The sequence below is a fragment of the Quercus suber genome, unplaced genomic scaffold (genome assembly GCF_002906115.3).
Source record: "Quercus suber isolate HL8 unplaced genomic scaffold, Cork oak 2.0 scaffold_510, whole genome shotgun sequence".
In the NCBI taxonomy this organism is placed as follows: Eukaryota; Viridiplantae; Streptophyta; class Magnoliopsida; order Fagales; family Fagaceae; genus Quercus; species Quercus suber.
The window spans coordinates 225,971-253,061 of NW_027069959.1; the positions used below are offsets into that span (position 1 = coordinate 225,971).

A 27,091-nucleotide genomic window follows, 5' to 3' on the forward strand; every position below is an offset into this window, starting at 1 on the left:
AAAAGAACAAGAATAAAATGATACATAAATACATTTAAGAGTGAAGTTCTCTTTGCTCACACACCACAAAAACATTTCGTGTTAGCTTCAACTTGGCCACATATCAGATCAAATCAGATAAAGAAACCACCCATGAAAACAATTTTACAAGTATAAAGTATATGTTTGTGGATTACCTGATACATAGTTCTGGTGGGTGCGATCATGTATCTATGGTTTACTCCCCAATCCCCAAGGGTGGACATGGGTCCAAAGAGCCTTACCTTGGTGAAGTTCCACGTCATTTAAAAAAAAAAAGCATATACCTTACAATTTATTAGTACAAGTGCAAAACATATTACATCTTTGGTCTTACTTACAGGGAAGATGTGATTAATAGCTGGTTAATCCAATCCAAATTGGGGCATCAAAGGGATTTTAAGAAAGATATTAGAGAGATATCAAGGAGATGAAAGTAGGTAAACTACAAATTGACGTATTAGTCCAAGGAATTAAGTTTTTGAAACATTAAAAGATAAACCAAGGATGTGAGAGGAAGAGAGAGACATACCCACGCTTAAAATCTACACAAGAAGGGTCGAAGGATATCCTTAGTTTTGTGATGGTCCCACTCCAGTGATTCCCACCATTCTTCACTTGTTTCAATCTTTAGAAGATAAGGGGGAGGAGATAGTTGTCCATTAAGAACGGGCAGAGAGAGAGGGAGTCTCCTAAGCTTTGGACATCCATGTATCTCAATCTTTTCAAGAGAATCACAAACAATTTCTTTACTGCAGATGGTCTTCAGTTCTGGTAGGCCAGACAAATGCAAAATTTTCAATCTGCGGAGAGTGATTTGGATAGTGTCCCTTTCTTCCTCATCTTCTTCTGCTATTTCCTCTAATTTCTCACAAAAACAGACCCATATCTCTTCTAGGTTGTGCAAGTGTAGAAGCAACCCAGGCGGAAGCAGCTTCTTTATCTCCGAACAATTACATATTAAAATTCTCTTGAGACAGGAAAAGGTGTCACGTGGGACACGTGATAATCCAGCTTCCCCTATCCTAAATAGTACGAATAAGTTATCCAAATTATAAAGCTCTAAAATCTCGAGAGTTTGAAGAGAGTGAGTACAAGAAGAGGAAGAAGAAGCGAAAGAAAGTATGTGCTCTATTCCTTTGCAGAGAAAAAGCCCTATATGCTTAATTTCACTTGTGTCATTCAAAGATGGAACATCGCATAAACTTGTTATATCATGACATCTTTTAATTTCTAGGTATTGAACATCTTTCGGTAGCTCAAAGGACTTGTCTAAGCAGTCTCCCAAAATTACACTTTTGCCAGAGATTTCACCTATTAGATAGTTGCCATCCCCTGACATTCCCACTCGAATTTCGTAACATGCAAGTGGCCTATTCTCCAAGCATTTTATATACATTCTAAACTCGTCCATGTCCTTAAAATGGCCCCCAAAAGTCTCCAATTTCTTCAAGCTTTCTATCTCCTTTTCTTTCACTATTACGAACTCTGAATGCCAGAAAACTGTGAGGTACTGAAGATGAGAAAGTTTTGGTAAAATCCCAAGTGGCATGATTTTTAGTTCCGATGCATTCAGACTGAGGTATCTCAAGTCAACCAACATTTCTAAATCATGAGGCACTTCCGTAATTCCTGTTTGCCCTAGGTCTAACTTGTTTAATGTTTTAAGCTTTGCTAACGAAGGCACCAACTTTAAGTTTCTACATCCTCTAAGCGTTAATGCAGTAAGATTGTCCAAGCTAAGGACAGAATCCGGCAAAGATTTAATAGCGGTATTCGATAGATCAAGAAACTTGAGTCCGCAGATATCCCCAAACGAAGATTCTGGGACATTAGTACCTCCCATTCCAGAAACATGTGCACCAGTCTTTCTGGGCTTGCGTTCAGACTTTCTCCCAGGTGTCATCATCGTTGAATACCTGCATATGTACCAGATGTGTACATCAGACATTTTGCACATTTACAAACTAAAAATTAAAAACAAAATGGACTAAATAATGGACGAAAAAGAAGAAGAGATTGTTAATACATTCAAATTTTTACTTAAAAAATTTGCTCAAATTAAGATTTCAAAATAGGATTACAGCATACCTAATAATTTTAGAGGTATTAAAATAAATATTTAATTTAAAATAATAAAATCTAGACAAACTAATGAGAAGCAAATAGTCTCACGTTACTTAAGAGAGTGTGTTGTATGTAGTATAACTTGTCTTACCCTTCCTTAAAAGTTATCATGACTTTCGAGTGATATATGTTTGATTCTCTTTTTTTTTTTTTTTTTTTTTTTTTTTTTTTTTTTTGCAAATAGTAATAATTCAGACCATGTTTGAACTTTAAATGACCTATTTCATCAATAATAGGCCCCCATCGTAATCAATATTGAATCTTTATACAGGGATCCGCTTGTATAAGCCACCATCGTACTCAATGTCTGATTGTTTGGGACAGGGATCTGCTCCTTGACTTTTTTAGATGTAACATATTCGAAGCAAGTCCATTTTGTATCTTCTTAAATGTTTTTGCTTGTATTCTCTAAAATCTTTCGGTTGCTCATAAAAGAAAAATGGAACCTTTAATTATTCCCTTGAGCTTATCAATACATATTCATATCAAAGTTGGGAAATGGAATGGAATGATCAGATGACAATTATATGATGTTAAGTCCGTTGTATAATTGAGAGGCAGAATGAGGAAGTGCCTACATTAGCCAACACCTTTGTTTATTTTCTTGGATTTACATGTTTGCTATTAATTTGTTTTCTCAACATTAAAGCACTAGCCAACACCTTTTGCTCTCTTGACCTTTACATGTTGGCTATTAATTTGCTTTGTTGACATCTACAAATTCGCATTTACACGTTTTGTAATAAAATTATATATTGTAGAGTATAAATGTATAATAAAAATTCAATAAATCATTAAAATTTTTGCTTAGGTGGAAGGTTAAATGATACATTCATTTAATGCTTTGCTTAGTTGGAAGGCTGTTATACCCATTTTCGCGATGCATTTACTATAAGCCTAATTCGATCGAGCCTGATTTTCTTGTGGGCCCAAGTCCATGTTACATATTGGGGAAATTGAAAGAGTGGTTTGAAGGGTATGGGTCATTCCTTTCTGACCTTTTGCATAAGTTCAACCTACGTGTGCTACCAAGCAAGCTAGGGATGCAAGTAGCACCTTAAGCTCATGGAAGAGGTCTTGTGTCTAAAATTTCCACCCTAAAAGAGGTCTTATGCTCTTGCTATATGTGGCCCAAGTTTGTTGCCATACTTTCTTTTCTACCCAAAAAACATAACTGGCCCTAAACTAATTATAGCTAATCTATTGTAGCCACCAAAGGAAGCTGCCAAAAGCCTACAATAAAAAAGAAACAATAGCTATTAGGGTCAGCCACTTTATTTCCAAAACATCAATTTAGCAACTTGGAGGCCCGTTGCCTCATCTTTTAGCCTAAAAACCAGTACTAAGAGCACCCAAAACTCAATATAAAAGACCATAATCAAATTCAAAAGAGGCCAACCACATTTCCCTGTATAAATGAAACTTTAGAGCAAAAGTCCATTAAGCCAGCAATGATTCTCACGATTCTGAAGCTTGAGGGCAGAAATATGGGTATAAGGGAACCTTCCCTCCTTTTCTCACCTCTCTCAGTTTTCTCTTCTTGCTAACTATGGGTAGAAGTTTCGAACCTATTGTTTTTATACATTTTTCTGCATTTTTATTACTAAACTTTAGAACAAAAGCCCATTTAGCCAGAATTGATTCTCATAATTCCGAAGCACGGGAGTGGAAATATAGGTACAAGGGAACCTTCCCTCTTTTCCTCACAACCTTTCTCAATTTCCTCCTTGCTAACTATGGGTCGAAGTTTCGGACCTATTGTGTTTTTATGCATTTTTATTATTGGCATTTTGATTTCTCTCTTGTTAAAGCATCATAGCCTCTATTCACTAAATATTGGAATTTTGGGCTTGATACTCTCCATGAATAATCACTTTGTAAAGAACCCAATGGGAGATTTGGGTCGTTTTTGCTTTTTTGGCTCATCACAAAACGCCCCCAACAAAAGCTAAAGAGTGTAAAAAGCATTTAGTATTAAATGGTACCACATTAGTCATATCAAAATCCAATAATTAAAATGCATGCTTAAAAAATAACTATTTCAACATTCCACCACTATCTTAGGGGTATTATTGGGTAATTATTTTTGCACACATATCTCTCATTTATTAGATTTTAATATGGTTGACGTGGTATCTTTTTTTTTTTTGAGATAGTTACAATATGTTTCTATCCTTATAGCTTGAGGCCTTTCTCCTCTAAAGATGTGTCAATTAAGCTATAAACCTCTTGATGTGGTATCATTTGATACCAAATATCCAAATACCTTCTCAAATAAGTGAGAAGGAAGGCTAAATAAAAAGGTTCTCTAAGAATGTGCCACGAGTCATGACATAGCAGCACCTAATGTTCTTACTTGAGGATTTTGCTTTTATGATATAGACTAGATACTTTGGCCTTACTTTGTAAATAGCATCTCTCTATACATTTTTTTTTTTTTTCTTGATAAAATAAAACTTAAAACAAAAGATATGACCATGCTCTAGTAATAATCCATGAAAGGGTGAAAGAAGAAACTTCATTTCTTATTACATGAGCTCTCTCTCCCTCTGAGTTGAGAGGAGGCCCCGCTACCTCGAATTAGCCACAAATTCTGTTTTAGTTTTCATTTCCTAGGGACAATATGGGGGGATTTCGAAGTTTCTTTATTGAATCTAAGTTGTTTCAGTTGGTGATTGAGAAAGGTGGGAATTTTTTCTCCCTTAAGATCTTTGAACGGGGAAAATACTATATGCAATCGGTGTTTATGGGCAAGAGTGCAACTCTTTGGACAATGCGGAATCTGGAACACACCGTGAGTGGGGTTAGTCCTAAGCAATTCTTCACGTTCAGGGAAGGTGATACTGCTTACACGATGCAACGGGGATCCAACTCATTTGGGCAGTATTTATCAGTGACAAAGCTTAAGGTAGGAGGGCTGCGGCGAACTATCATTATTCCTGCCGGAAAATTATTACAAGGTTAGAGAACTTTTGAGATTGAATTAAGAAGGCTTTTGGAACCTTCTCAATATGCGTTGGGTGGATTGAAGTTTGTACCGTATAGGTTTAAGCAAATCCCAAAATACCAACCTGCCAGGTCTTATGTGGAGGCTGTCAAAGCTCCGGTACAGGCAAGGTTGAAGCATGTTCAGCAAACCCTCAGCAAAGAAAAGATTCAGGCTGGTACCGTGAAGAATTTTGTGGAATTTCCGAGTGATAATTCTCGCACACAGGTAGCAGCTTTTGAAACTCAGGCTGGTAGCTTTCCTCAGTCAGCCGTGGGTGGTGGTGAGGGTGGGAAAGGGGGCATTAATGGTAAGAATAAATTTGAGGAGAAAATCCCGATGGAAAGTTACGTGATAGGAGGAAGGGACGTTGGCTAGGGAGAGGGCTGACTGTGAATGTGAATGAATATGGAAAGAGGCGGGTATTTTGGGAGGGTGGTAAAGGTGTTAAACAGGCTGGCAAATGGGTGAGTAATACTGCCCATAGTATTAGTGTGGGCCTGGGCTCATCTAAGCAAAATGCCCAAGCCTTGATGGGTAATAAAGAACCCATTTTGGGCCTGGGTCTGTCAAGCCCACTTTCTTTTGAGGCTGGCGAGAGCTCATCTAGTGGACTTAAGGCTCTGGAGGCTTCTTACCAGAATGGGTTCAGTTTGCCAAGCTCAGGTGGGAGTGCCACGAAGGATTTTGAGAGCTCAAGGACCACACCCACCATATTGGAGCAACGTGCGACGTCATCGTGGGTATCGGTGGGCATAAATTCAGCCTTAGCAGTGACAGAAGTGGCGGGTAACGGCGGAGAGCCACTAGCTCAACTACTCACTGCGTCGGCTGGACTAGCGGTGGTTGCCCAAGCCTCCCACAATCAGATATCGCCGATCAGTGAGCTGAGTGGGTCAAAGTTGGTGCCGGTGGTGTCATCGGCCATGACATCGGAACCGGTAATGAACCCGATAGTACCGACGTTAGTTTCTTTGGATTCTCCAGTGGCTTCAGAGGTTGGGGAGGAGGATTTTGTGGGTTTGGAAGGACAGGGTACTTCTGATTTTGAGGGAGCTCAAATACCTGGCCCAACTATAAGGGAATTAGTAGGAGACTTGGATAAGTCTTGGGGTAATTCCAAAGACTGGATATTACAATTACGTGATGGCAGGCAGTTAGTGCTCCCATTGTCTCTATATCGTTCTCCAGATAGTATGTCAGTCAACTCAAGTTTGGAGGGAGACTGTGTACCAGGTAATGATTCTAGTACTTTTGAAGGGCAGAGGGTTAGTTGGGCAGATGAGTGTGAGGGGCTAGTAGAGTATTTTCCTGGGTCAGAGAGTGAGTTGTGGGAAGTGGGTGAAAGGTTGGGTCGTGTGAGGGTGGTGATGAGCCATTAGTAGTGGTACCTTTGGCCATGGAAGGTCCGACGGAGTTGGAGTCTAGTCAAGCGAAGGAGTTTGGGTGTAAGGAGAGTGTGGATAGTTGCCAACTATCACATTGGGTAACCAATAGGATAAAGGCTTTCAAGAAATCTGTGGGCACTTCATTGGAAGGTTTTGAGGAGCAGATTACAGGATTGTTATTAGCCATTGAGGCTAGAAAGAAAGATAAAAAGAAACGTGTGGTGGGTGATCAGTCGAAGTTGGTCAAGTCTGGCCATAAAGGTCAACGGGAGTTGAAGAATCTGTTGACATCTTTGAATGTTGAGTATGATCCACATAAAGCAAGGAGTGCAAGTTCTGAGCGGGCTGTAGTGTCTTATCAATGAATGTGAAGATTATTTCTTGGAACGTAAGAGGGTTGAATGAGCAAGATAAAAGGCTCAGGGTTAGAAACTTGATTAGAAATTGAGGGCTAGATGTGGTTTGTCTTCAAGAAACCAAAATGGGGCTGATTAATAGAGCAGTGATTCGTAGTTTGTGGGGTGGACAACATGTTGACTGGTCTTACTTAGGTTCTTGTGGAGCTTCTGGTGGGGTGTTAGTGATGTGGGACACTCGGGTAGTGAATAAAATGGAGGAAGCAGTGGGGAGATTTTCGGTTTCTTGTAAGTTTACAAGTGTGTCAGATCAGTTTATTTGGGCGTTTACTGGTGTTTACGATCCTAATTTGCATAGAGGCAGGAGGTTTTTATGGGAGGAACTCTGTGGCTTGAATAGCTGGTGGAGTGTCCCATAATGTGTGGGTGGGGACTTTAATGTGGTTAGGTTCCCTTCCGAACGATTGGGGTCTAACTCCTTCACTACTGCTATGCGGGAGTTCTCCAATTTTATTTCGGAACAGGGTCTCATTGATCTACCATTGCAAGGGGGTTCCTTCACTTGGTCAAATTCTAAAGAAGTTGTCTCGAAGGCTAGACTGGACAGATTTTTGTTTTCTGCAGATTGGGAGGAGAGGTTTCCAACAGTTTCTCAAAGACGGATGTCTAGGTTGTGCTCGGATCATTTTCCAATTGTCCTTGAGGGTGGTTCTTTTCAGAGAGGGAGTATGCCGTTTAGATTTGAGAATATGTGGCTTAAGGATGAAGGTTTTGTGGATAGGGTTCGGTCTTGGTGGGATTCCTATCAGGTTCATGGTGCACCGAGTTTCATTCTAGCCAATAAATTGAAGCTCTTAAAAAATGAGTTGAAAAGATGGAATATGGAGGTGTTTGGGCATGTTGAAGTTCGCATTAAAAAATTGTGGAAGGACCTAAGTGCTTTAGAGAATATGGAGGAGAGTCGGGGTTTATAAGAGGAGGAGAGGGTAGAAATGGGAAGAATCCGTGATGAGTTAGAGCAAGCTACTCTGTTGGAAGAAATAAGTTGGAGGCAAAAATCTAGAATTCTTTGTGTTAGGGAAGGCGACAGGAACACTAAATTTTTTCACCGCATAGCTAACTCTCATAGGAGGGTTAATTCTATTGATAGGCTAATGGTGGATGGGGTGTTGTCTTCGGACCCAGCTGCTATAGCAGATTGTATCTCTCAGTTTTATAGGCAGCTTTATTTGAAGGATGTGGCTCATAGTCCTGTCTTGGATGATGTGGAGTTTTCTAGTATCTCGGTGGAAGATGCAAGTTGGCTAGATAGGCCATTTGAGGAAGAGGAGGTGTTTGGGGTGATCAATGACTTTAATGGTGACAAGGCACCTGGCCCGGATGGCTTTTCAATGGCTTTCTTCCAGTCTTGTTAGGGTGTTTTAAAAATAGAAATCATGGCTGTATTCCACAATTTCCATACTCAGGCGGTGTTTGAGAAGAGTCTTAATGCCTCGTTCCTTGCCCTTATTCCTAAGAAAGTGGATGCTGTGGAGGTCAAGGACTTTCGGCCTATTAGCTTAGTTGGTGGGATTTATAAGATTATTTCTAAGGTGTTGGCTAATTGACTTCGTAGGGTGGCGCATGGGCTTATTTCAGATTCACAAAATGCTTTTGTGAAGGGTAGACAGATCTTGGATTCCGTTCTGATTGCTTCTGAATGTATTGATAGTAGATTGAAGTCAGGTGTTCCAGGTGTGTTAAGTAAATTGGATTTGGAGAAGGCATATGATCATGTGAGTTGGGATTTTTTAATGTATATGCTTCGGCGTTGTGGTTTCTCAGAGAAATGGAGAAAATGGATAAGGTATTGCATTTCAACTGTAAATTTTTCCATTCTGATCAATGGTAGCCCATCTGATTTCTTTGGAAGTTCTAAGGGGCTTCGGCAAGGGGATCCTTTATCTCCGTTGTTGTTTGATATTGTGATGGAAGCATTAAGCCGTATGTTGGATGTGACGGTCTTTGCCGGGCAATTCTCAGGTTTTTCTGTGGGTAGTATGGCTGGTTCATCAGTGATGGTGTCTCACCTTTTATTTGCAGATGACACTTTGATTTTTTGTGATGCTGAACTTTCTCAGATTGCTAATCTGAGGGCGATTCTTGGTAGATTTGAGCAGGTGTCAGGGCTTCATATTAATTTGGGGAAGTCTGAGCTAGATCCTATTGGTGGGGTACACAATTTGGAGGATTTGGTGGGTCTGTTGGGGTGTGGGCAGTCTTCTTTGTCCTTGAAATATTTGGGCCTTCCATTAGGCGCAAAATTTAAGGAGTTATCTGTTTGGAATCCTATCCTTGAGAGAATAGAGAGGAGATTAGCAGGTTGAAAGAGAATGCATTTATCTAAAGGGGGAAAGGTTACACTCATTAAAAGCTCACTCTCGTCTCTACCTACATACTTTCTTTCCCTTCTTCCTTTACCAGGAAAGGTGGCAAAGCATATAGAGAAATTACAGAGAGATTTTCTATGGAATGGGATTGGTGGTGAACCTAAAATACATTTGGTTAATTGGGCTAAGGTTTGTAGGCCTTTGCAGGTGGGGGGGTTGGGTATAAGACGGTTGGAGAACTTTAATTCTGCCTTGCTAGATAAATGGTTGTGGAGGTATGGCATGGAGAGTGGTGCTTTATGGAGGAGGGTTATAGAGGCAAAATATGAGAACATTTAGGGTGGTTGGTGTACGAAAAATGTTACAAGTCCTTATGGGGTCAGCCTGTGGAGATACATTAGAAGTGACTGGTTGAACTTCTCTAAACTCCTTGTTTATGATGTGGGGGATGGTACTAGAGTGAAATTTTGGAAGCATGTGTGGTGTGGGGATTGTACTCTCCAAGAGGCCTTTCCAGAACTTTATCGTCTTAGTAGGTCAAAGGATTCCTTGGTGGCTGAAGTTACGGGTTGGTCTGCTGGGAGGTTTCACTGGAATGTGCAATTTCGTCGTCCATCACAAGATTGGGAAGAAGAAGCCTTTGACCGGTTTATGGGGTTGGTCTATTCTTCGACAGTGCAGGGGTTTGGTCCTGATAAGGTTTGTTGGAAACCTGCAAGGAATAGAGGTTTTGAGGTTAAAAGTTATTATAGCTCCTTCTACTCTCCTATTTTTGTTTCCTTTCCATGGAGAATGATATGGCAATCGAAGGTTCCTCCAAGGGTGGCTTTCTTTTCTTGGTCTGCTTCCTTAGGTAAGATCTTAACAACAGACAATCTTCGTAAAAGACGAGTGATGGTACTTGACTGGTGCTATATGTGTAATAGGTGTGGGGAGTCGGTGGATCATCTTTTACTTCATTGCTCTATAGCTTGGGATTTGTGGTCCATGGTCTTCTGCTTGCTTGGTATTCAATGGGTTATGCCTCGTACTGTTCTTGAGTTGTTTGAGGCTTGGCAAGGAAAGTTTGTGCGACATCGTCATATTGATGTTTGGAGACTAGTGTCTCACTGCTTGATTTGGTGCATTTGGCGTGAAAGGAATGCTAAAAGTTTTGAGGGTTGTGAACGCTCTTTGCTGGAGATTAAGTCTTTCTTCTTACACACTCTCTTTGAATGAAGTGTGGTTTTTTCTCATTTTTCTTGTTATTCTTTTTCTTTGTTTCTTGACCGTTGTTCTTTTGTTTCTTAATTTATGCCCCCATAGTACATTCCCAATGTACTCGGTTTGGCAATCTTTCTTTTATAAATAATATTCTTACGTTATTTATCAAAAAAAAAGCATCTCTCTATACAATCTCACGTATTTAGTTATACATATAAAATTTCACAATTCCAAAAACATCCATGGCATTCAAAAACTTGGTAATGACTAGGGGTGCATCAAATCCACCAACTTGATGAAGTCACAAAATTGACCCAACCCAACCCAACCTCTTACGTTGGTTTTCATGGATTGGAGAGTTGGGTTGAAATTTCATTTTTAGCCAGATTGGGTTAGGTTCAGGTTGATATTTTTTAAAACAAACTCACACTTATGCTTGTAGAGTGTGGGGGGTAAGAGCCGAAATTCAATTTTTTAGGATAAAACTTCACACACATATAGACTTAGATTAAGCTAGAGTAAAATTCTATCTTGTATTTTTTTTTTTTTTAAAAGAAGTTTAATTGATTTTGGAACTTTTGAGTATTAGTTTGAATGGATTTGGAATACAATTTAAGCATATTATATAAATTGTAATATTTATTGAAAAAAGTATTTAAATAATTGATGAAACCCCAATTTTTACAAAGTATAAGACATGTATGCACAACTTATCAACCCAACCTAACCCAACCCATTTCTACAAATGACGTGATGGGTTTAGGTTAGTGTAAATATCCCAACCAAACTTTATGATTTATCTTCGTGTTTATGTTCTTATTTCTTGAGTAATTTTTTTTTTCTATAATTAATAGAACAATATTTATGTAACATGTTATTTTATAGTGCAATTGAATAATTATGGTAACTAAGGCTGTGTTTGTTTCAACTTCAAACCACTTCCGGAAATCAATTTCCGGAAAATTGCTGTGTTTGGGTGTTTGGGAAAATTGGGTCAACGGAAATTGATTTCCCCTTTGACCGAAAAAGTGCTCCCTGCTGGGTGAAATACATTTCACCCCCTATTTTCCCTTAAACCAATTTCCGGAAATTTTCTCTCCACTCTCCAAGTTCTCTCACGCAACATCACTCTCCAAGCTCTCTCACACTCACTCTCCGATCCGGTCCAGACCCAAGCTCCAAGCTCCAAGCTCCAAGCTCCAAGCTCAGCAGCACGTTCAGACCTCCGATCCGGTCCAGACATCAGCTCCGATCCGCTCCAAGTCCGATCCTTCCGGTCCAGACCTCCGCTCCAAGTCCGATCCGCTCCAAGCTTTTCCATTCCAGACCTCCGCTCCGATCCGCTCCAAGCTTTTTTGGTCCAGACCTCCGCTCCGATCTCCAAGCTCCAAGCTCCAAGCTCCGGTCCAGACCGACAACCTCCAAGCTCTGATCCCCACTCCGACGAGCTCCAACCTCCAAGTTCCAATCCACACACCGAGCTCCACCACCTCTCCACGCACAGTGAGTATTTCTTGATCCGAAAATTTCTCCGATCCACACACTGAGGAAGGATATCTAGTTATATTTACACAAATTCATCAAACATATTCTCTGATGCCCATGTGTAGTGATGTAAATAATTGTTTGTTTGGTGATGGTACTCTGTGTTGTGATATTTTCTTGGGTGGTTTGTTTGCATTGTATTGTTTTTGTTTAATTGTTGCTTTCGTGTTCTAGTTTTCTGCTCTGCTATAGTTGCACTCTACATGTATTCTGTTGGAAATATATGTTGTTTATAGTGAAGCTAGTTCAGAATATCCTTGCACTGTATCTTATTGAGCTAGGAATATGAATTAGCATGGGCGAAAATTGCTGCTTTTGCCGTATCAATATATTAACTAATTAATATTATGGTATTTCTTCGGCAAAAAAAAAAAAAAAAACCTTATATTATGGTATTCATTTTCTTCTCCCCTCTTAGATAAACACACAGACTATGCATGTGTATTTTTTAATATTTAAATAACAAAAAATCTAATTTTACAAATCTCATGCTACTATATATTTATGATGAATTAAACCTACAATCGTCCATTCCATTAGATCAAGACTTTATTTATTCACTTGTAAATCACTTTTCTTTGGACCGATCAATATGGATCAAAGTAGACCGAATAAACTTAAGTGGACTAAAACTGATTGAACTACATGAAACAGGCAAGTCAAAGTTGTGAGAAAAAAAAACCATCCAACCACAGCTTTCGCAGCCTAGCATTCTTGGCCAGAAATCCCCGTGCTACCTTCTCATTTTCACACAGATGGTCAAACGCAGTTGCAAGCATTTCTTCACTATACCCATCCGCCATCATAGCCATAACCTCATTATAAAGAGATGTATAATCTATCGGACCCGATTGATTTCTTTAAGAGCCGTAGCTATATCCTTCAACTGATCAGACAGATCAGTCAAACGCTATCATCAGCAGTAGAAGGTGCACGACCTCTTTTACGGGATTTGAAATTCCCGACCCAGTTGTGGAGGACTCGACTACATTCTTACCTTTTTCCAGCACATCTTCCTCCACATTATCAGCAACAAATTCAGCACTGTCGCCATTATCTGGCTCATTTTCATAATCTATATAGACTTTGAAAAGCCACCTGGTGGCTGTTCCTTGCCCACAACAAGAGCTAACTCATCATACATCTCTATTTTCTTGTTTAAAAACTCTGCATGCTTTCGATGCGCCTGTAAGGGAGAAAGGAACGTATACTAACAATGCAATAATTACTTCACGCATAAATTCAATATTCAATGCATTATTCATGCCAATAAACAAAAAAACTGTTATTACATGAAAAATAAAGTGGGTGTCCATCCTTGTCAAATTAAACATAAAATCATGGTGTGGAATAGATGCTGCATTTAAACATCTAGCTATGGTAGTGTGACATTACTCTAGGACTAAAACTTAATAAATCATGATAAAGTTTACTTCACACCATTATATAATTTACTAAAACTTCATCTAACCTCTAACATTTATTCATAGATGTCTTCTTTGGAACTATGAATATCTTTTCAAATAAATTCTTTGCCTTCAATTTCCAAACTAAAAATTTCAATTTATGGACAAAAACATATATTAGCATTTATATCCGGAAAATATAATTGTAAGGCATACCATGACTTCTTCTTGGTACGTCTTTGCGTCGCATGTTATCATTTTGAGATTATCATCCCAACCGAAGCCACTCTTCTTTCGAAGTTTCTCAATAGTGGACCACATGGTCCTTAGAGTTCGCATCCGATTATCAACATAGGATGGGTGGCACTCAACCCCAAATTGGGCAGTTATCTCCTTTGCTACAAGAGCGAAGGAGCCTGCCTTGAAGGTGCTAGAGGGCTTGTTGCCCTTTGCAGCCTCTTGTGCAAGTATCCTCAGCATCGTTTCATGCATGGGAGGCAGCCACCTGAATTGCTTATTGCTGGTTACCTTCTCTTTGCCCTTTGACATTACTACATATGAAAATTGTATAGTTAGAGTAGCATTTAAAAATGAGAGTAGCATTTAGTAATTACGCTCGGAATATGAACAACAAATCAAACACACATACAACCATACTTATAAATTTGCACAACAAAATGAAACATGCTAACCCTCAAAATGACAATGTAATACCATCAAATAACAATGTAATGCTAAAAATACTTTTCCATTACACCACCAAAAGTCTATAGTAAATACATTGTCTTAATAAAAAAAAAAAATACATATTACAATCATAGAAATCTAAATAAAGTACTACTCTCCACTCCTGATATAATCAGACCACATAGCTTGACATATCTCATCTCTCTTAGCATTCCACAATCTACTGTCTTCAATGGACTCTCGACGTGATTGTGTTTCTTGATGAGGGTCACTAGACTCTACTTCATTCATTGCAGCTTCCATAATATGGTCATGTGGTTCAACCCCCATAATGTGATTATGAACCACACAACATGCTAACACTACTTTCACTTGGGTTTCAAAAGACCAAAAAGGTTCTGCATCCAACACTCGAAAACGTTTCTTCAACACTCCAAACCCTCGCTCAATGGTAGTTCTCAATGAAGAGTGTCGCAGGTTGAACAATTCTTTCTCATTCTCAGGAGGATGATCACTAAACTCTTTTAAGTGATATCGCACACTTCGATAAGGTGACAATATCCCATTTTTATTACCATACCCAGCATCACCAAGATAATATTTACCTACATATATTAAAAAATAAAACCAAATGACTACTATGCTTAAGAAAACGCACAATATTTATTAAACTAATAAACCAAAAAGGTGAAGTAAACGTATAATACCGTTGGGAATTGAAAATCCCCCTGGCCTAGCAAATGCATCATTTAACACACGTGAATCATGTGCACTGCCTTCCCATCCAGCTAGTACATAAGTAAACTTTAAGTCAAAACTAATGGCAGCTAACACATTTTGCGTGGTTCCATCTTTGCGACCACGAAATCTTCCTTGTATTTCAAGCGGCACAGATGCACGAACATGTGTACATCTATTGCTCCAACACAATCCCAAATTTTGACAGACATGATGGTTTAGAATTACATAAATCTTCATAATTTACAAAATACACAAGTCGCAATATTTACCTTAAAATATGGGTAGAACCTTCTGCTATTCCTTATCTCTTGGGGTGTATCTTCGCTACGCAGTCTTATTAGAGTTCTATATAATTTTAGAACTCCCCTAAGGACGACCTTAAAGTATCTATGAACAGTCTCAGTTGATCTGTAAATCCGACTACCCATTACACGAAACCTCACATTATGACCAATAATGTGTAAGAAAATAAACACTTGCTCCGTAACAGCATATGAATAGTCGGGCGTACATGCTCCCCCTCAGTGAGGATGTGACATAAGCGGTGAAAAGCTATAGGCGTCATCCTAATTTGATTCACACCAATATGTCTCACTTCCATGCAGAATACTATTTATGTATTCCTCTCTCTCGGCTGCATGATTAACAAAAGGCGCCTAGGCAGTCGTTTACGTCTACGCTGCAATTTCCTTAACAATGCAGCACCCACAAGAATGACAGATGCAACTGAAGCAAAAATGCGGCTTTCATTTTTTTCTTCATCTAAAAAATCACAAACACTGTAGTCTAAGAGGTATGTACACAAGCATCCAACACATATAACAAGTTATATCTAACATTCCCAAGTTAATCCTTTTAAATAATTGAAAAAAAAAAAAAAAAAAAAGGTGTCCATGGCAAACAAGCGTAATGGTTTTATGTGTATATATATATATATATATTCTTATGTAAAATCTTTCAATAATTTTGTTTTTGATCTCTCAAAAGACCTAACAAAAGATACATAGATTTTTTTTTTCTTATTAAAAAGAGACCACACATATGTAGTTAGAGCTCATGCATGCACATTGGGTATCAGCAACAAATTATTATGATTATGATGCATGCATCAAAGAAAAGTTAGGAATTTAGAAGTTCCATATAACATAATTTGTTTGCATAATTTTTTTTTTTAGTGTTTTTTAGCAGTTTTATTTATTTATTTATCAAACTGCAAATTTTATTTCAAAAATTGTTTTTATATTTTAAAATGTTTCACAAGTTTCTATACTTTTAAAAGTGTTCAAAAGGCATTCTATAGCTATAGGGAAAATAGTAACATAACAAACAAAATATATACTACAATATAGGCTTCATGTTATTGAAGTGGTTTCATTTTCTTTATGTCTATTTTACTTTGTCAAAATTTTCCATATATTTTATAAATAAATAAATAAAACATTTTCCATCTATTAGACGGTGGTAAGGACTTTTTAAAAATATTTTAAAGTATAAAAATGTTTCATTTGAAATAAAACTAAAAGGTTGGGATCCAAGCATGTAATTTTATATAGCATCATTGCTAGTGGTGTAGGTAGAGAGTTAACAACTTCAAAATCACTGCCACCATTTTCTTAATCACATGAAACATAATTTATATTGTTCTTTACATCATTTTCTGTATCAAATAGATAAAGGGAACGAATCTTATCTAAAACGGATTTTTATCTTTAAAAAAATAAAAAATTAGTCCACTTTGGTCCATTTTAGTCACTTTGGTCTCTTTCGATCTATTTTGTTCCAATTATGTTTATTTGGTCATTTTCAATCCCTTTGGATTCACTTTGGTCTATTTTAGTCTAATTCGGTCCACTTCCCTCCGTCTGGATCCACACTGTGATGGTAGCTTTATGGATTCACTGTTGTTGTAGAACTAGTATTAACCTACTATTGTATTATATGTAGTACTTTGTATTATTGGGACAATACAGTTATGTATTTGTACTATTTAGATACCACGAGTAGGTATCATTTTTGTACACCATGGAAGTGTAATGACAATGGTGAATGATGAATGTGGCTATTTTTATATTAATATTATCGGTATATTTAAATGATTATTTTTGATGTTGAAGTGGATGATTATTTTTGTACTGTTACAGATATGTATACGCAATGCAGGTGTATGTTGAAGTGAATGATTAGTTTCTAATTATTACAGGTTTGTCTAGATGATACAGGAGTTAAAATTTGTAAGGCATTTTATATTTTCCGTAAAATTAATTCACAAACCAAACATGAAAATTGATTTTCCGGAAAAAATGGATTTCATTTTCCGTAAAATGTTTACTTGCACCAAACATAAAAATTGATTTTCCGTAAAGCATTTTCCGTAAAATGTTTGACCGAACCAAACACCGGAATTGATTTTCCGTAAATCGATTTCCAAGACAGCCAAACAACCTCAATACATTTTCCTTTTCCGGAAAATAGCATTTCCGGAAAATATATATTTTCCGGAAAACGTTTTACGCGAAACAAACACAGCCTAATAAAGTCTAATTTTGGGTGTTATAAATCAATATTTGTGTATTAGAACTACTGTTTGAAAGCTAGTAAAAACAGAACTGAAATTTTTATGAAATTATCTCTCTGCAAGATTATGTTGTAGATAGTATAGTGTATCACGAAGTAGATTGGACCTTCTCCCTTGTTCTATTACTTTCTGGATAATGTATTGACTACATGACTTGGTTGTGCTATATTCCTAACTTATATCATATATGTTTAAAGTTAATTGGATGCATAGAACTTTAAAGGGGTGAAATAGTTACTAAGCTTAAAGGTGATATATTACTCACCCCTCTTTTCTAGTGGAACAACATGTGGATTACGAAAAATTATAAGATCCACATGGACATGTGATGTGGTCCACCATTCCACTAAAAAACTTCCACCTATTTAAAATTGTTAGTTAAAAAAAAATTTTAAACAGAAATTAATTACTGACTCAGCAATTTTAAACAAGTGGAAGTTTTTTAGTGGAATGGTGGACCACATCACTTGTCCACTATGTGGATCTTATAATTTCTATGGATTACCCCCCTCTTTTGTTAGACACGTTAAGCCCCTTCCCCACTTTTTTGTTGATAGAGTTGATTCTTGGTGAAATCACCATACATTCTCGGGTACACCTAGCTATGTGTTCGCCAAAAAATTGAAAGCTTTGAAAGAAGACATTATTAAGTGGAATCGCCAAGAATTCGGCAATGTGGACAGCAAGAAGAAAGAATTATTGGGGGCTTTAGAGTCGCTAGACGCTAAGGATGGGGTTCTTGGACTCACTAAAACAGAGTTGTGTGAGAGAAATGAAGTGAGATCGCAAATAAAGCATCTTCTTTCTCTAGAGGAGATCTCATGGAGACAGAAATCGAGGATGTTGTGCATTAAGGAGGGTGATCATAATACAAAGTTCTTCCACAAGATGGCTAACTCCCATAGAAGGCATAATCATCTGAGTCTCTTAGAAGTGAATGGGGTGATTTATAAGGAAGGAACAGAAGTGGCTGCTCAAGTAGTTCAATTTTATAAAACTCTGTATCAAGAGTCCGAAGAGTGGAGACCTTTTGTGAAAGGTCTAGAGTTTGATCAAATCGAGGAGGTGGAGAGGGGCTGGATGGAGAGGAGGTTTGAGAAGGACGAGATAACTCAAGTGATTAGAGATATGGAAGAGGATAAAGCTCCAGGTCCAGATGGCTTTTCTATGGCCTTTTTCCATCACTGCTGGAGAGTGGTAGAAAGGGATGTTTTAGCGGTTTTTGAAGAGTTCTATCAACACTGTAAGTTTGAGAAATCTCTAAATGCTACCTTTTTAGTTTTGATCCCTAAGAAGAATGATGCTTCTAACATTCGAGATTTCAGACCTATTAGTTTAGTGGGGAGCTTGTATAAGATCTTGGCCAAGGTTTTGGCAAATCGATTGAAAGTGGTGTTAGATCATCTGATATCTGAATCTCAGAATAGTTTTGTGGGAGGTAGACAAATCCTTGATTCAGTTCTCATTGCCAATGAGTGTGTGGACAGTCAGACGAAGAGTAAGATTCCTGGGGTGATCTGTAAGTTAGATATTGAGAAAGCATATGACCATGTGAATTGGGAGGCACTTCTGAAGTTGATGAAGAAAATGGGCTTTGGGGAGAAATGGTGTAGCTGGATTTGTACTTGTATCTCAACAATGCAGTTTTCGGTGTTAGTTAACGAATCTCCAGCTAATTTTTTTGGCAGCTCTAGAGGTTTGAGACAAGGGGATCCACTGTCTCCCTTGTTATTTTTAATTATGATGGAGGTGTTTAGTAGGATGGTGAAGAGAATGGAGGAGGCAAGATTACTTAGTGGTTTTAGGGCAGATGGCAGGAGGGGTAGAGGGGAATGTGTTTCGCATTTGCTGTTTGCGGATGATACCATTTTGTTTTGTGAGGCAACGGTGGAGCAAATCCTACGTGTTCGATTGTTGCTTCTTTGTTTTCAGGCTGTGACCGGTTTGAAGGTTAACGTAGCTAAGAGTGAAATGGTTCCTATAGGAGAGGTTAATAATGTGCATGTTTGGGCAGAGTTGTTAGGTTGTAGGGTTGGGACCTTGCCAATGACTTATCTTGATATGCCATTGGGGGCATCCCATAAAGCCCCCTCTATTTGGAACCCTGTATTAGAAAAAATTGAAAGAAAGTTAGCAGGTTGGAAGAAGTTGTATTTGTCAAAAGGTGGCAGACTGACAATGCTTAAAAGCACACTTTCTAGCCTCCCTACATATTTCTTATCCCTTTTCACTATTCCTACACATGTGGCGAACAAAATTGAGAAGTTGCAAAGGGACTTCTTGTGGGGTGACTCTAAGACACATTTGTTGGGTTGGGATAAGGCGTGCATGCCTATGGCTAATGGCGGTTTGGGTATTAGGAAATTAACCACGTTCAATAAAGCCTTACTTGGAAAGTGGATTTGGCGTTTTGGGACCGAGGAAAATAGGCTGTGGAGGAGGGTGGTAGCTTCAAAATTTAGGGAAGAACGGGGGGGATGGATCTCAAAGTTGGGAAGGGGTGCTCATGGGTGTGGTCTGTGGAGCAGTATTCGGAAGGGTTGGGAAATGTTTCGCAAAAATGTCCTTTTTAAGGTTGGGGTGGGGAACAGAGTGAAATTCTGGTCGGACAGGTGGTGTGGAGACCTTCCTCTCCAATTGGCTTTTCCGATCTTGTATACTTTTGCTGCAAACAAAGAAGCCTCCGTAGAATCATCTTTGTTGTGCCAAGGAGAGGGGAATAGGAGAACTTGGGATGTTCGCTTCATCCGGGGTCCTAACGATTGGGAGGCAGATGTGGTGGATGACTTCTTCCGATTCTTGGCACCCAATCAACCCTTGGTTACTGAGGGTGATCGTATGAGATGGAAATTGACAAAGATTGGGGATTTTACTATCCACTCCTTTTATCACAAGCTTCATGGTTCTTCTTCCATTGTCTTTCCATGGAAAGGTATTTGGAAGGTTAAGGCACCCTGGCGTGTCTCTTTCTTTGTTTGGACAGCGGCATGGGATAGGATTCTCACAGGTGATAATTTGAGGCTTAAGGGCTTTGACTTCGTTGATTGGTGTATTATGTGTCGATGCTGTGGGGAGACAGTGGATCACTTGTTGTTACATTGTGGAAAGGCTCATCGGCTGTGGTGCTTTATCTATCGAACCTTTGGGATTTCATGGGTCCCCTCTGACACGGTGTCAAATCTCCTTTTTAGCTGGTGGAATTGGTTGGGGAAGAGTTCATCCCACATTTGGAATTTAATTCCATTGTGTCTGATGTGGTGTGTTTGGAGGGAACGCAATTGGCGCACTTTTGAGAATTTGGATAAATCCGATGACCAATTGCTCGCTCTCTTTTCTGGTTCCCTTTTTTATTGGGCTAGGGCTTGGGGACTCACATCTAGTGATTCTCTCCCGCTCTTCCTTAGCTCTCTTCTTCTTTGTTCTTAATGTTTTTATTTTCCTTTGTTTGTTCTTTCCTTTCTCTTCTTGTACGTTTTGTTTTGCTAGTGCTTTTCTGCACTTGGCAGTTTATTGAATATACTTGCTTCTTACCTATCAAAAAAAAAAAAATTTCTTGTTTTCTCCTCCCATGGCCGAAAGTTACTGTTTTTTTTTTTTTTTTTTTTGGTAACTCAGCTTTTATTTATTGAAACAAAACACAGTTTACAAAAGAAAACCCAAAATAAACCAGTAAAGGGAAACCTCCCTGAAAGTCACTGTTTTCCTTCACTACAAACATAAAACAAAACCCACCAACTATACACTTCATCTTCTCCAAAAGTCTCTCTCTCCCTCCCTCTAAAGAACAAATCAAATACTAAGTTTCAGCTTCAAAGTTTGTGGGTACTTAAGTGAAATGAATTCTTTGTCATGGGTATTTTAATGGTATAACCGTTTGCTTTATTTTCCCCTCTATATTCTCTAGTTTGTTCATAGAAGTTGGAACTTGTTGTATTACGTTAGCAATTTGAAAAAGATTAAAGATATTATGGTTAATTATGATGACATGGAAAACTTGTGCTTTGAGATAATTGATTAGGAATTTGCAAAGGTTATTCTGTATGTGAGTTTACTATGTAAAGTGCTGTTTCATTATGAAAATTTTTTATCAGTTGATTAAGTTTTCTTATTGGCATATAAGTATAATGTGAATAACAAGTTGCTATAAGAATTTTTTGTTATGTTGCTTGGCAAGGCAGAAGCTTCATAAATAAAAACTTAGTCTATGGGTTTTACTGTTTCAGCAAAATAACGATTAAGTGCAATTTTACAAGGGGCAAATTTTATTAATTAAGGAGTTAGCTAAGTGTGTCAAAGAAAGGGACTCACCTTTGGGACTTGTCTTTTGATACAGTATTGTTTGATATGAATAATGGATTCTTTTGATTATGTGAATCATATATTTTTATATATATGTATGTATTTGTATTGTTGTGGAGAACCTCTTTGAGATGGGATTAAGATTTTCTTGAGTTTGAGAATTAGGTTGTGATTCATGTGCAAGTTTATACACTTAGAAAGAATTGTCAGCAGTAAGTTTTGGTCCTTCATTGAGGTGACAAGAATCTGGACACTTGAGATCCTCTTATTAATATCTCTCGCATTTTCTACTTTCAGGTAAAGGATATGTGATATGGGTGTTTGACAAACATGAGGTTTATTTAGAAAAATTATTATGCATTAAAAAATTTTAATTAGAGATGTTGCATATAATCGTGATTTAAGTAAAAATATATGTTCGTGAATTTTTGAATCCTATATATGATTTTTTTTTTTCATTTTTTTTTTTTTTTTGCATATTGATGCTATTACTCATACCATGAACATAATATTTAAGAATGAAGTGGATATGCTATTATTATGATTTCATATGCTACTATTATGATATATTTTTGTAAAAGCATAATTTTTAGAAAGAGTCAGTTTTCAGGTAATGTTTATTGTTATGAACAATGATCTGAACTCAACTAGTATGGATTAATTTACAGGCATTTCCATGGAAATATTGATTGATTGGCCATTAAAAGTGATGAGGACTCTGCTCTACCCACCATTCTTGGAAAATATTAAGAAAATACCAACTTGGAGAAGATGCCAACCAACCCCATGGTTGATTATCTAATCACACCGAAAGGGGCATGATATTTTCTGATATGATCCTAGGATTTCTTAGCATTATGAGGGATACTAGATGCCAGCATAATGTGTTGGATACCAACTTGTGGAGAATGCCAACCCACCCCATGGTTGATTATCTGATCACACCGAAAGGGGTACGATATTTTCTTATATGATCCTAGGATTTCTTAGCATTATGGGGAATGCTAGATGCCAACATAATGTGCTGGAAGCCTCCTAAAAGTTGTGATAGACTTACAATTGAACTCACTAATATATTATTTGGAAGCTATTAAGCTATTAAGAATTATAAGAAAAGTTTGATTATAAGAAAAGTATGCTGAATTATGTTAAAGTGACAAAAGTTATTTAATGTAAGTTCCTCATTCTGTCCTTTTATCATTACATGAAAGGGAAAATGTTGTATTTTTATATGAAAGTTAATAAGTTATTTTAAGAATAGTATGACGACTATTTATCAAAGTTAGCGTATTCATAAGATATTTGATTTACACGTATTCTTATTAAATGCTCGTGGAACTTAAACCTTAGCTTCACAGTTCACCCTAGAAGCAACGAGAGTATTAGAGGTGGCAAGGGATCTATGTAATGGCAGAGTCGAGATTTGACTTGAGAGGGAGAAAAAATTACGTTTGACATCATATTTACGCATGTACATGCGAACATGTACACGTAGTATTTGAGAACAATTTGCAAAATAACAATTCATTCATGTGTATGCTAAGCAATATTTGAATGCAAGAAAATTCAAAATTAAAAAACATATTCATTATATTATATTTATCTATTAGGGGTTTATTTACATAAAAAATCATTTTGAAATTGTAATTATAAAAAATATTATAATTCTACTTATGAAATGCTAGTTTTTAGTTGTCAGATAGACATAAAGTACAACTTACAAAAATTTCTATTATTTTTGTTAACCTATATGTATAGGTCTATTTATTTTAGCTTAACATGCCAACTTATTTTTAACAAACATATAAGAGGGCTATGCTCTCAATCCTCCCATGAAAGCAACTGCTTGTATTGTGTATACGGTTTTATAGCTTTTCATCATTAATAACAGTTTTATATTTTTATCTAAAATACGTCCAGACTAGCTAGTAAGTAAATATTAGCTAATAAGTAAATATTAACAGATATTTTGGGTGTGGGGTCGAGAGCACTTGCCCCACTGGACCCCCTAGCTCTGCCCTTGGATCTATGGTTCACATTTGTTAGACTATATGCTTCTTTTCTTATATAGAAGATGTATAGTTCTTTTTTTGTATAGAAGATGTAGCTCTTTTGTTGTATAGGACTGAGAGCATTTTGTATAGAAGATGTATAGCTCTTTTGTTGTATGGGCCTCTCTTCAAATCCAAAGCTGTTTGTTAAGCTTGTTTTGAAACCCTAGTTTTATGTCTTTGGGGTTAAGTTTGATAAGGGTTTTTTTAAGCTTGTTTTGAAATTCCAGTTGTATGTCTTTGGGGTTAAGTTTGTAAATAATGGTTTTTGCTAAATGTTTTTTTTTTTTTAAATACTAAGTATTTTAACACACACATAATTAAATGTTTAGTTATGTAATATTTACATGAAAACCTTAAGTATCAAGTTCTTAAACTTGCAAGTTTGAAAGTAATGAAGTTTTAAGTTTTATGAAATTTTGTATATTATGGCTTTTATACAAGGAAATAAAAAGGAAAGACAAGAAATGAAATTTTGATAATCACCTTCAACTTTAGTTGCTCTAAAATCTGATCAGCATCTGATCTGATCTGACATGAACTAAAATCTGATCTGAAGTACTTGTATGGGTCGTGACAGTTAGGCTGGAAAATTTTTAACCTGACAAGGTGTTAGGAGCTTTAGTTACTGATAATGATGACACGAGGAATGGCATTGCTTGGGCAACGTTGGGCCAGTCACTTGGCTCTATGTTTTCACAACACACCAATAGCTCCTCATGCCAATCTAGTGGAGCTCTTAACTGCTCTACAAGGAGGACAAGCCCAGTCTCCCTACTTGATTCAGACTGATGAGCATGATGAGGGGGCAATAAGTGGAAGCACCTTGTTCCACATGATGCCCCAAAGCCATGGCAAAGGAGAACCATGGTAGGCAGTGATGGTTTGTGATGATGGGCAGCAGCAAGTGGTGCTAACCCTATGTGGTAGTGCATGGCATGGGTGGCTTAGTGTTGGTTGCTTTGTGTGTGGGCTTGGTGGCTTGAGTGCAAGGCAATGTTGGGCTGCTGTGATGATAAGATGTTGTGTGCAAGGCATTGAGCTGGTGGGTGCTGGCTGAATGCATGGATTTGTGCAAGTGGGCTAATGGCAGTTACTTGGTGTGCTACAGATGGACATGCTATGTGGGCTATGATGCTAATGAGGAGGGCGTGGGCAAGAGCCAAGCCTCCCAAAACATGTGGCAACATATTGTGTAGGCTGCTGGAGCATTGGGCAGAGGCCCCATGATCTGCTGAGACATGGGCTGGCATGTGCAGAGTGTGCAGTGACAGTTACTAAACAGTTCCTGGCTTTGCTGAGTATCAAACTTGCTGGGTAGGGGCTGGAAACGTGGAGAGCAGGCCAAGACAACATCAGGTGAAGGTATCCTAAGTCAGACCATATATGGCAGCAAGTCCAAAATAAGGGCAGTTACTTGGCAGTAACTGCCATGACAGTTATTTCTGCATATTTACCCTAAGGCTGTCAACAGTAGAATGTGTATTCTGGTTTAGTCCGGACATTAGAGACTTGGATTAAGTAGAAGAGACAGTGGCTACTATTAAAAAGAGAAATAAAAGTCATGAGGATCAGTTACCTTTTGGATTATGAGAAAATGCATATGAGGAGCCACACGAGACTTTGAAACTACCGAGAACACACTTTGGGGGCACAAAATGCGCGCAGGGTGATCATATGATGCTAGTAAAGAAACGACACAAAACAGACAAGCCTCAGAATTTGGATAGTTCTCATTCACGACCTTGATCAGATATTTTGTAGAAGAACCTGAATGAAGGACATATAGCAACGAAATTAAAGAACGACAGGCCCATGGGTGTCTTTCTAAATTCTAAGCCCAATATGAAATAGATCAAACAAGGATGCGAATATGAGAAAGATTTATGAAAGTGTGGAAAGTACTGACTACCAACAACAACAAAAAAGAGTGAAAAGTACAACTACAAGGAAAATCACATGGAAGAGAGAAAAGAAAAGGATAGCTTTAAAAGAAAGAAAAAATAATTTATAAGCACAATCGTATAAATATTCATCAAATAATAATAATAATAATTTCATACGCAAAATCCCAACAAAGATCTTACCAGTCCTCTCTCCAAAAGAATGCCAGATCTACACATTAGCAACAACCGTGTAGAAATTAGAGGAGAAGTTTAGAAACATGACTGATTGGCTGTTGCTGCTCAAACATCATACAAAAGAACATAAATAAATGTTAAAGAAAACACACAGAAGCTACGAAGATGCCACAGAGCAACACTTTTTGCTAAATGCTAATCTCTTCGAAGAAAATCAGTGAGTGAAGGTATTCAAAGTGAAGAAGATAAAAGAGGAATCATGTGGACTTGCAGTCCAGGTCAATTCGCTACAGGACAAAGGGGCATCAGAGTCACGTGATACTCACGTTATTGTGAGGGTAAAGTTGTGCGATAAAAGTCATAAAGGCAGACGAGAGGATCTCCGGCATATTTTTATGCAGCAACATTTATCTTTTATTTACTCGTTTTTTTAAATATATTTGTCAACAAATTCTATATTTATTTTCTATCTCATTTATATATTACTTTTTTATTAATTTTTTTATTTTTTCTTTATCTTTTTTTAATTATTCTTTTAATATAATAGTAGTTAGTGTAATTTTTTAATAAAAAAACTCAATTACTAATGTATAGTAGCCCATCAAGTCTGATAGGCTATTGTTCATGAGCCAAAAAATTTTGTGATTCAGAGAATCTATTGGAGATCATTTTTTTAGTTTCATTCTCTATTATAGAGATAATTTTGCTTTTACACAAGCTATTGGAGATGCTCTAAGGTGGCTTTACAACAATTACAGCAATTAGAGCAACCGCATTAATCCATCTAAAATTTTCTATCTATTTTAGCATAAAAAATCACTTTTTTTTTTATTTTACACAAGCTCTTACAAAAACACATACATCAGTTTATCTATTCTACACACTTTTTTTATTTAAATAGTATTTTTTTCTCACTTTTTTATTATTATTTCTCACCTACTCCCACCTAACACTTACTTCTTTTTTCTCTTAATACACTCCCTTCTTCTTCTTCTTCTTGTCCTTATCTCTATCTCCGCCTCTCTTTCTTCTCCTTCTTTCTTTTTTTTATTTTTTTTAAGAATCTTTTTCTTTCCTCTTCTTCATTTACAATTTGGGTTTTATACTTTTATTATAGATGATGATTTTGGGTTGGGTTTGATTAAGGGCAATGATTTTGGGTGAAGAAAGAAAAAATTTTGGGTGGAGAAAATGGTGATTTTAGTCAGATCTACAGTTTTTGCTTCTCTTCAGCATCTTCTTATTTCTTTCTTCTTCTT

The 27,091-nt window shown here is 37.4% G+C and overlaps 1 protein-coding gene across 3 annotated transcripts; it reads right to left on the reverse strand.

Moving 5' to 3' along the window:
- On the reverse strand, positions 1-26,169 carry LOC111985657 (probable disease resistance protein At4g27220). Of its 3 annotated transcripts, XM_065763510.1 has the most exons (4): positions 25,839-26,168; positions 25,331-25,521; positions 24,238-24,352; positions 1-1,937 (listed from the first exon to the last, which is right to left on the reverse strand). In XM_065763510.1, the coding sequence occupies exon 4, from the start codon at positions 1,925-1,927 to the stop codon at positions 557-559; it is 1,371 nt and encodes a 456-aa protein (XP_065619582.1). In that variant the 5' UTR covers positions 1,928-1,937; positions 24,238-24,352; positions 25,331-25,521; positions 25,839-26,168; the 3' UTR covers positions 1-556. The 3 variants fall into 3 exon arrangements, with proteins under 3 accessions (XP_065619582.1, XP_065619583.1, XP_065619584.1); XM_065763511.1 differs by lacking the exon at positions 24,238-24,352; XM_065763512.1 differs by lacking the exons at positions 24,238-24,352; positions 25,331-25,521 and having other exon boundaries at positions 25,839-26,169.
- Between the last annotated feature and the right edge of the window lie 922 nt (positions 26,170-27,091).

Coding starts and splice junctions, on each gene's coding strand:
- LOC111985657 (XM_065763512.1), bottom strand. CDS start 1,927: ATGATGACACCTGGGAGAAAGTCTGAACGCAAGCCCAGAAAGACTGGT.